The 10,494-nt window shown below is 43.6% G+C and overlaps 1 protein-coding gene and 1 long non-coding RNA gene across 4 annotated transcripts; one reads left to right on the top strand and one right to left on the bottom strand.

Moving 5' to 3' along the window:
- The first annotated feature begins 1,339 nt into the window (after positions 1-1,339).
- On the top strand, positions 1,340-10,404 carry LOC105830158. 3 transcript variants are annotated; one of them, XM_012669328.3, is made up of 8 exons: positions 1,340-1,488; positions 6,101-6,237; positions 6,435-6,559; positions 6,715-6,854; positions 7,841-8,052; positions 8,168-8,411; positions 8,942-9,186; positions 9,400-10,404. In XM_012669328.3, exons 1-8 carry the CDS (start codon positions 1,479-1,481, stop codon positions 9,628-9,630), a joined length of 1,344 nt encoding a protein of 447 aa, XP_012524782.1. In that variant the 5' UTR covers positions 1,340-1,478; the 3' UTR covers positions 9,631-10,404. The 3 variants fall into 3 exon arrangements, with proteins under 3 accessions (XP_012524782.1, XP_012524783.1, XP_012524784.1); XM_012669329.3 differs by lacking the exons at positions 7,841-8,052; positions 8,168-8,411 and adding an exon at positions 7,176-7,202; XM_012669330.3 differs by lacking the exons at positions 7,841-8,052; positions 8,168-8,411.
- LOC114255534 lies at positions 9,050-9,462 on the bottom strand. Its single transcript, XR_003626794.2, has 2 exons — positions 9,353-9,462; positions 9,050-9,216 (listed from the first exon to the last, which is right to left on the bottom strand). It is a non-coding gene; the product is annotated as an uncharacterized LOC114255534 (long non-coding RNA).
- Positions 10,405-10,494: the final 90 nt, after the last annotated feature.

The following is a 10,494-nucleotide window of genomic DNA, read 5'->3' as shown; positions in this document are numbered from 1 at the left end:
GTTGGCAATTGATGTCAATTGTCAGTTGTTAAAGATACGTTTAGCAGCTTAATTAATAGAGGTGAACGAGGTGCCGTCTCGCAACAGTAAGATGCGTTTCTCGTTTCAATCAACAATTACATATTTCGTAATATCTTAAGTATGCGATCGTCACCAGTTTCCATAGACATTTCTACGTAATTTTTAATACTGTATGAATAAATTATCCTTGAATTATCTTGCAATAAATGCAATAATATTCGACGAAGAGATACGATGATGATAAACGCGATGTCAAAAATTTTTAATATTTCATGAGTTTCACGTGGTAAGCAAGAAATGATTTTTTTTATCGCGAAAAAAGGTTTTATATCAAGAATGTTTTATATCAAATTAAAACTCGATAGAATACCGACATCTATGTAAAAACGAAAGAAATTCTCGTCACAACTCTAGACGTTTTAATCGTGAGTTTCTTGTGTATCTACAGAAGCTCAACGTAGAGATTGGATCTATAACAGAGTTTGTCAGTAACTATCGCTGGTAAACGTTAACCGGTAAACGTTAATCGGTTACTTGGTATCCAACGATAATGTTCATTTGTATTATTAATTTTTCTTTCTGCTGTAACTTTCATATAAATCTAGCCCGTAAAAGAAATACTTCATTTTACGTATTTTTATATATTATATATAGATTTTATTCAATTTTCGCATCTTAATTTGTAAATTTACTTGAAATTATAATTTGCGGAGGTTTAATCGCGCTAAAACGAAATCGAACTTGCTCGCATTCCGATGGAGATACTTATTATTTCACAGTTATTATTATGCATCGCCACGTCATACTTGCGAGACCGTCAGACGGGCAGAAAGTTTATCCATTCGATGAGGACTGCCACATGGAGTTCAAGTGAAATCATCGTCTAATAACGACAATGACACTTGCTGTTTGTTCCGCGTAATGAATGCATAAGCGCTTAATAATAATAACATATTTCACCGTGAAAGAATAAATTGCAAACTCGTGAATCACGTAATGAACTTTTACCGCGCAAACGCAATGCATGGCGCAGTGTATGAGCTAAATAAAGCCGTCGTACGGGAAATGATGGCGAAACGCGAGATCATTAATTATAGGAACGACGATTCGACTGTTGCTCAATCATATTTAAATTTATGACAATTTTTTTTGCGTCAATAACTAATCGGATCGGATTTATTTAAAGGAGATCTCGCAGGTAGGGCATTGAGCGGATCTGCATCGCGTCGATCCGTATGACTCATTCCGCTCGTTAATTACCGCTTGTGTATAGCGAGTGTATACGCGTTGCACCTGGATATCGCGCATGCGTCAAGCCGGCCGGTTCAACGACGAAGACATCGTAATGCCGCGCGTCGCGACGCAGTACGAATATCGTCTTCGTCGTGTGTGCATCGTGGTGTACTTCCGTCCTATCTTTAATCTCGCCGGATTCTGCGTATAGCCCATTGAGCGACATGGCGGTTTGTAAGTACCTCATTTGTATCCGAAACTTTTGGCGTGGACTCCTATTTTTGTATGTTTATTACGATATTATATTATTACATTTAATTATGTAATAATAATGGCATTATTTAATACGTATATAATAATATTACTTATTAAATGTATTATTTGATACATATAATATTGTTACTCGTTATTATTAAATATATAATAGTTTTATATTTTAATTATTTATTATACTCTATTACATGTTGAATAATAATTACTATTATATAATTTTCATATATAAACAGTTGAGTAGACTCTAATAAGAATTGCGGTTTGCTCTCTCTCTCTCTCTCTCTCTTTCTCTCTCTCTCTCTCTTTGTAAAGCAATCTAGTCTTGTCGCGATAGCTATTTGAAGTCTATTTCATTATTCATTATTGCGTCTCGACTATTTCGAAGCAGCTCTTTGATCGCGTAGGTGATTTGAACGGAAGCGTAACATTGCATAACATTGTATAACACTGAATTGACAGTGTCTTCAAAACGACCAAAGAATTTCAGTGCGGCGTATCAATATCCAATGTTCCATTTCGTGATTCTCATGATTTCGTTGAGTAGCTTGCGAACGCTGTCGACGGGTCCTTCCCCGGCCTCTAATTTCCGTTCATCAAACTTAATGTCCCCAGCAATCACAGAGATCGATGGGAATAGAAAAAAGAGTTTCTAGGTGGCGAAAATAGATCACTTCTCTCTAAAGAGCCGCCGCGTGCCTTTTCTTTACGAAAAATTCTCTCTCTCTCTCTCTCTCTAAATATAGAGCGGGGTGCGGCTGCCGGTTTGACAAGCCGGCCGGCATCCCGATACTTTGCGATCGCTCGAGCGGCTCTTTGAAATTCTACGGACCGAACGTAAGACTTAACGGGAAAAAAGCGTTCCGCAGCTGCCGCAAGATCAATTCATCGCGAAAAAAGGTTCCGCACGTCGGGGAGAATCGTTCCCTTCTCATTCTATAATAGATTTTCAGCGAAATGTTCAGAAACGATACATGTACGTCGTAATAATTTTTAACCGGTTATCACGTCACCGACGGACGAAGGACTTCTCGCTTTTTCATGCCGTGGTTTATCGCAGGCGGGAGTTAATGTGAGAAACTTCGCGGTTATCGCGACGTGCAGGAATTGCGAAGACAGCGAACGCGAGAGTCTCGGATAATGTCCGGCGACAATTCGAGCCCCCCCACTGGGAGCGGTAACGGCCCCATAGCTCGCGATCACGTCATAAGAATGCGATCCCTCCGCGTCCTTGTGTAATCCGACTTCCAGATTGCAGTTTCGCAACGCTTGCCGCCTCCGAGGCCTCCACCGCACACCGTCGTCGCTCCGGACTCATTTCCTGCCGCTCTTCCACCGCGCGGGTTATCTGGCTCTTGTGATCGAAGGCCGGTTGTATCATCTCCTAATAAACGACGTGATAAATTATCCAATAGATAAATGTCTGCGTCTAACATTAGACATAGATATTCGTAATTTATTGGACATTAGATAACCGCATAATTTGTTGGAAGATGGAACAACTGGCCCCAATAAGCTTATACTCTTTGCAATTATGTGTAATCTTTGATTCACACCTACGCGTCGTGTTTACGACACCGGAATGTCCCGTTCCCTTCGTTATCCCTTGCATCTCCTGCGCCTTTCTCGAATATTATCAGAGCGCAATCCCCGGGAGGGTTTTGAAAATCCAGGAACGGACACTTTTCCCATTCACCTTACCGTGAAATTGGAGCGGTCTCTATCGCGTGGCTCTAATTACACGTAACCTTTACGTCCGCCGACCGAGCCTTTTCACGTCACGGAAAGCTCCTGTTAGCAGGATCGCGCGAATGAAGCCTCGTCCGTTGAAACTTCTAAGGCGATTCATCGATCGTCCCTCTCTCGAAACTCCGCGCGAAAGGACACGTCGTTTCCTCGTTACGTAATGCAGTGGAAGGACAAGCTCGCGAGCAAATATTGTTTGAAAAAGTGAAGCTCTCTTCAATAGCCGAATGGATACTACGATAACAATGAAGGAAAACGTTTAGTCAGGTGTTAGTCACGAGTTACAAGCGTGATGTTGTGTACGTCGTACAAATATCGTTCAAGCACATGTTTCACATTATGTATGGAGTCCTACAGAAGGAGCTCTTCTCTCTCTCTCTCTTTCTTTTTCATTTATATCGGTGTAACGTCTTCGGGAGAAATTCGGTAAGGACTCCGCACCCATGTCGGAGCAGGTGACAAACTGGCACCGCGCGCGGCAGCAGCATGGCACCTGTTGTGGCAGTCAAGTTTCAGCGATCGCGGCAGAAGAACGCGTTGCGCACCGTGACTACCGGCCGTGGTCCACCTTGCCGGTGAAACCAACGACAGTTGCCACGCGAGGTCAATGGCAGCAACGACGGCGAGTGACTCCGTAGCTCTACGTGCCGTTGCGTGTCGAGCTATCGGCGGCGATTTACCGTACAGGATTAACCAGCGCGCGCGGCTATCCAGCCCGGAACCCGCTCGGCCTTTACGAGCATCCTTTTTTTTTTTTTAGCGCCGGCCAGCTCTCGCTCCATTCCTCGTTTTAAACGTCGCGTTCGGAAGCGAAAGAAAAATCGTAAGCGACTGCTCTCGGGGGGGGGGGGGGGCTTCGAAGAATTGGAATCATTAGTTGCGGGATTCAAAGCCGAGCGATGCAAGAGATGAATGTCGAATTGGGAACTCGCTCTCGCACGCGCGGCGCTTAAGAAGCGCCGATCAACGAGCGCGAGCGGCGGTATTCACGGTTGCGCAATGCAAATTGACTCAATGGCTCTAATTCTCGCGTTGTTATGTTAATTGGGAGAGAAGCACGACCCACATTACAGCAGCTAATCAATTTGCCGGGCATTAAATTAACGGGATTCGTGTCGTCGCGATTTCAAGATGTCGACGAGATCCTTGCGGCGACAGGTGGATCCTTAAATTCCAACCTAGAACCTCAAACTGTCCTTATCCGTATTCAAGTATTCTTCTCTAAACTTTACGGAACAATCACGTAATTATTGAGACGCGCCGCGTTAGCTAATCTTCGGGCGAGAGGCGGATAATTCGGTGGAAATTAATCGATATCTTATCGCGCGCGACTTCTTGTTTTTCCGTGACATATCGCGGCTGGACGCGTCAGACGACCGTCGCTCGCGCGGCAAGATCATTCTGGATCGCGGACGTCGCGTAATGTAATTGGCATCTGAAATAAGAATGACATCACCAGCGCGGCAACCGTTAGACGCACGACACGGCGGCCTCGATTTTTAGTATCGGCGATACGTGTATTCGCCGCAACGCCTAAAGGGGATCCAAAATTCCCCGTGGCGGGGCCGATCGTGCCAAAAGCCGCCTCGTGCGAGATCCCTTCCTAACTACGATTGTTTATGATGTCAGCGTTGCGAACTGACCGCGACATACTCGCCGACGACTATTTATAATCGTTACGTTCGCGCCGCAACGCTCCCGCGTGCTATGCATTCAGTTTTCGCGGCGAACGGGAAAATATATATGCGAAAAATAGATAAAAAAACACTCACACGTCGTGCTATCTCAGACTTTTGTGCGACCTCGAAATTAATGGACTGTCGTGACTCCCGCGTGAACGTTAACGATTCACCGATTGCTAACGATGACAGTATTCGGTGCATTCAAAGAATGTCCGATTTCAGTTTCTCACGCGTTCCGAATTAAAATCGAGGAACAAGAGAATTCGGAAATGGGAAAGCTGAGAACGGTCACGCTTGCCGATTTATCCTCAAGAACAAATTTTTTATTACTGCTATAAAAATATGATTCACCGGACCAAGAATAGCCGTTTATTTGACTCTTCCAGCGAGTAAATCTTGATTGAAAATTATACGTCGCTTATTTAACACAGCGTGAACGAGGATTTATGATCATATAACTCGATCGACTTGGGGACAGACTGGCAGACAGAGAGTTTATTGCATTTATATCATTCTAAGGCAGGCCCTTTAAAAACAAAGGCAATAATATCGAATTGGAAGAAGTGAAATAACGGTGTAAATAAAGCATTGCGTGAGAAAAATTAATAAGCAAAAATAAAATTAAAAGATATTAAAGCAAGCAAAAATACAAATAAGAGAGAAAGAGAGACAGACAGAGAGAGAGGAAGGGGGGTGATTCAGAACCTTGCGTGCAGTATCAAAATTATTGGTTTTCTTCTGCTAATATATAAATGATAGCGAATCGTCCTTGTATCACTGATTGATAACACGTCGTTTTTACGAGCTTTTAAAAGCGTACGATGTGAAATGTGGCCTGATTACACCGGACGACCTTTACGAAGGCCATCATTAAGATATTACGATCGAATCGTAAGTCACGTGCATGCATGATTCTCACCGTCAGGATATCGATCGAGTCCTGCATTGCCCTACTTTGATCGCTTGATGAACCCCGCTCTAGGTCGATCTGGCGTCGAGATGTCTCGACGTTTCGGCGTCTCCCTGCAGGGCGGAAAAACTTGCTCAGTAATAATACTAATGTCTCGAGAGACTTAATTGTCGCGAGCAACGCGAGGCGAGATTTATCTGATTTACGACGTTAAAGGTTTCACACTGCTCTTTTCCAGCGCTTTCCACCGAGGACAAATTGGAATATCACTTCTATCCCGTGACGGCCGGGCAGATCCAGTTCCGGGTAAAAGCGCCGAACGATGCCCACATCGCCCTTACCACCGGACCCCAGGAGGGAGAGCCTATGTACGAGGTGAGATTTCGTTGCGCATCTTCCGCGCGACGCCCAACTTTTATTGCACAGGATGTGCCTGGGTAACGACGGATATTCCTTCGATCTTATCGGGCTTATACGGCGAGCTTCGGCTCTACGAGCGGTGCCTTCGTACAGTAATTAAATCGCGATGCAACGAAACGTTGAATTTTTGAAGATCGCGTCTCTCCTCTCAGGTCTTCATCGGAGGATGGAGCAACAGCAAATCCGTCGTGCGCAAGAATAGAAGCAGACCGGACGTGGCAGAGACGGAAACGCCCGGCATCCTGAGCGCGGACGAGTATCGCGGCTTCTGGATCAGGTAGCTCCGCTTGCTTGCTAGATTCATTATTGAAGAGTTATGAAACCAATTGTCCAGTGACATTGTTATCGTGCTTTAACTCGTTCGTTATAAGTCCATCCGTATCGTACAAATGCAATTTCATTATACTTTTATCTGTTTTACAAAACCCGCAGGTGGAACAATGACGTTCTCACGGTGGGCAAGGAAGGCGAGTCGGCTCCTTTCTTGAGTTACGCTGACCCGGAGCCATTCGGAATCAGTCACTTCGGCGTTTGCACCGGCTGGGGTGCCACCGGTGAATGGCTTCTCGAAGGTAGGCGTCAGACTTTCCTTTTCCATTCGCGACCTAAAGATACTCTTCACTTTTTTCCAGAACTTCGTAGTTATGGGTAGCTCTTCTCCTTCCCTAATCCTGTCTTATTTTACAGAATGTAACAGTAGACATCTGTAGAATCACGCAAGATAGAAATAATGTAGAGAATGTAATTCTTTTAGAGTGATAAGTTGTAATCAGAGCGTCTAAACTTTCTATATTTCTGTAGATAAAACTGATTACTTGAATCTCTCTTTCTGATTTTCCGATGATTCTCTTTCTGGCGTCCTTTTGGATTGCGGCATCGCGGCACTCGCACAGCCATATGCTGCGGCGGTTACGATGGTTGTACGTAATGTATTTGAGTGAAAAAAAAAACAATCTACAATAGATTCTTGCGAGAGAGTGACATAGTCGCACGTGACGTCCCATAGAGTCTGCTTTTCTGCTCGAGTACGTTTGGTACTACCCTAGCACGAATCATCCCTACTCATTTTACGTATGATCGATGGATTAAGAGCGCTTCCTTCGCGGAAAACACGTCGCCCCTACGTGAAGGTATTACGTTTGACAGATCCAAGAAGGAATGCGACGTGTCTGTTAATCCGTCGTGTCGATCAGCTGTGATAAATCGTAGGGGCGCTGTAGACATTGATTGATTTTCTTTCAGCCATCCACGCATACACACTGATTGATATTTCATTTATTTGACTGCTTTTTAGCTTTCGGCCGGTTGAAAAGTCAATCAATCATATCAACATAAATTATGAAAAGCATGTAAAACACGTCGAATGGAAATTTCTTTGATTCAGAAAGCAGTGTATTGAAATGTTACGGTGTACATAGATGATTTATTTTATTATTTAATTGGAACGTGATAAAAAAGATGTAATTTCCTTCGTACCGCACCTCTTGTATAAACAATTCCAGAGCTTTTGGTTGGTAATTTAATTTGTTTTTCAATTTTTTTTTTTACGCTCGATAAGGTCGCAATCCTTTGAACACTCCTAACAAGCTGCAGTACAAGTTTCATTCTGTGCGAAGTGGCTCGGTGCTGATTGACGTGAAAGCTAAGAGCAACGGGCACATCGCGCTGACCGACCGGAAAGGCGAGTCGAGTCCCATGTACGAGATCATGCTCGGCGGGTGGGAAAACAAGGCATCGGCTATTAGATACGATCGCAAACAGCCCGACAAGGTTCGAAACTCGATTTCGCTAAGATTCGCGTTCAGATTTATCGTTAAACCGGAGCGCGTGTCCAATGTAAGCACGACTTTGTCTTCACTTTGTGGGAAACTTTGCGACCCGTTAGGTACGCGTGGACACGCCGAATCTTCTCAGCGATCGCGAGCACAAGAGGTTCTCGATCACGTGGCTCGACGGCCTCATCACGGTCAAATCGGGCGGCCCGAACGGCGCCGTCCTCATGGAATGGCGAGACCCGAACCCCATCGGCGTGAGCTACGTGGGGGTGCGCACCGGTTGGGGCGCGACCGGAAACTGGAAGCTTCGTTTCGAACATTACCCCGCACTCCCCGCTACCGGTCAAAAGAAACGTAATGATCTCTCCGAACATTCCCGACGGCTGCGAGATCAAAGTCGATGCCTCGTAACCGATGATGATGATGACGAAATCGAGGCATCCACGTGAATCTCGGGGTCGCCGAAAGATAAATCTTGATTACGCTTGATTGCGACGTAAATCTGTATTATAGCCTCACACGCGTACACGTTAAAACCTGGCTTTTGGAAGTTTTTCTCAGAATTAAGTGGCTTAAAATGATTAATTTTTTTCGTCGTTTTTTTTTGTTAATAACTGTGTCACTTAGTTATTATTTCAATCATCCTCTGGACACCATACTTTATTAATCGCATGGAATTTTACAAGAAATAAGTTATGCACGCAAACGCACATTGGTGGATTGAATTAACGAACATGGCTTGACTGGACGAATGGGACTGCATTTTATCATTCTTCAATTGCATTACTTTTTATGTTTCTTTTTGTTTGTGTTATCATTGTGTTAACGTCGTAATTTCAAACTTCCTTTCCGAACGTACCAAGCATATATGGTCGCAATTGTAGATTCCGATACAAGACCGTCCGCGCCGCTGGGGGTTCGTGCACTCGACGCAGGAAGCGTTTGCTGGTGCGACGCGTCCGGCGGGATGGTACCACCCGATGCGGTCGAGGGTGGACACGACGGCGAGTCTCTGTTCGTCGGTAGGGCTCAACATGAGGGTGCCCTCATCCCTGGCAAGGTGAAGCCCAGTCATTCCGTTTGCTACGTCGCCTGGGGCGGCGCCGAGCATGGAAAGTCGGACTACCAGGTAAGTCACAGAAATTGCAAAATATTCCCGCTCAGAAAGCCAAAAAAAAAAAATTAGTTCTGTTGATTTAAAAGGCTTAGGTACAAATATAGATCTAAACATCTTTTGTTAAACTATCAACAAGGGATAGATCAAATTAATGAAGTACGATCGAAGTCTAACTTACCCATGCGCTTTCCAGTTTACAAAAAGTTTTCCATTGCATTTCCGCAGGTTCTTTGCGGCTGCAGACCCACGTGGGTGCCGATAAGCGGTGGCAACATCCCGGCGAACGCGATTCCAGGAGGCGAGACTGAAGACGGCGAGCCGCTGTTCGTCGGCCGCGTACACCACGAGGGCACCGTAACTATCGGCAAGGTGCAACCATCTCACAGCGTGTGTTATATACCTTTCGGCGGTGAGGAGGTCGCCTCCTCTGAGTACGAGATCATGGTCGGGCAATAATCGTCACGAGAGATCCTGCGGCCACAAACAAAAAAATCCGATGGTATTCATCATCGACTTATCGACAGTTCTACAGAGAAGACAATATAGCCTTAAATTTTAAGCGACAATTTCAATATCTAATTGTTATATAAAAATATTGTTGCCCTTTGTAAAAAAGAAAAAAAATTGAACGAGATTTCTAGAAGATTCTTTAGAAATCTTGATAATTTAAAAAGATAAATTTAACAATTTGTGTGAGTCTCATTTCTGATCTGTTGAATTTTTATCAATGATATGTTTGTTAATTTATTAATCTTATTTGAGCGAAATTTGTTACGAAATATACGAATAAGGAATCTCATGTGTGCAAACTAGTCTAATTATAATACATAGTAGATAAGTCGATTTATAACATTGAAGAATATGATAGAACTGGTCGATAAGCCGAAGATGTACTATTGGCTATCGTCAACACATGCGTCTGCTTTTCGCACGGAATATAATTGCAGTCACGCTATAGAAAAAGAAAGCAAATAAAAAACGACGATGTATATGCGCTATATAGACATATATAAATATATATTTTTTTAATTAATGTCGGATATCATCCGGTTAAATTAATTGTTTCGTCGTTTCTCCATCAGAATGCGCGCGACGATTTATAGATACGTATTTTTATTTATGGTAGAAGCTACCGTTTTCTAACGCATAATATACTACATGCTTTTGTCAAAGAGTATATTTTCAGATTATGTATTGTTATGACAAATAAATTAAACGTACATTCAACAACTTTTTCATGTTATTATTGTATAAATATAACAGAATCCCAAGATAAGAAGAATCGGCAAACAACAATTTAATTCGTGTGTCGTGCTGATT

The sequence above is a fragment of the Monomorium pharaonis genome, chromosome 10, assembly GCF_013373865.1.
Source record: "Monomorium pharaonis isolate MP-MQ-018 chromosome 10, ASM1337386v2, whole genome shotgun sequence".
NCBI lineage: Eukaryota > Metazoa > Arthropoda > Insecta > Hymenoptera > Formicidae > Monomorium > Monomorium pharaonis.
The sequence above is the reverse complement of the archived record's forward strand: the minus strand, read 5'-3'. Positions and strand labels throughout refer to the sequence as shown.

Bases quoted from the DNA above. Each gene is read 5' to 3' on its own strand.
- LOC105830158 (XM_012669328.3), top strand. The intron at 8,053-8,167 runs GTTCGAAACTCG...GCGACCCGTTAG, and splicing joins ATCGCAAACAGCCCGACAAG to GTACGCGTGGACACGCCGAA. The intron at 8,412-8,941 runs GTAATGATCTCT...TCGCAATTGTAG, and splicing joins CGCTACCGGTCAAAAGAAAC to ATTCCGATACAAGACCGTCC.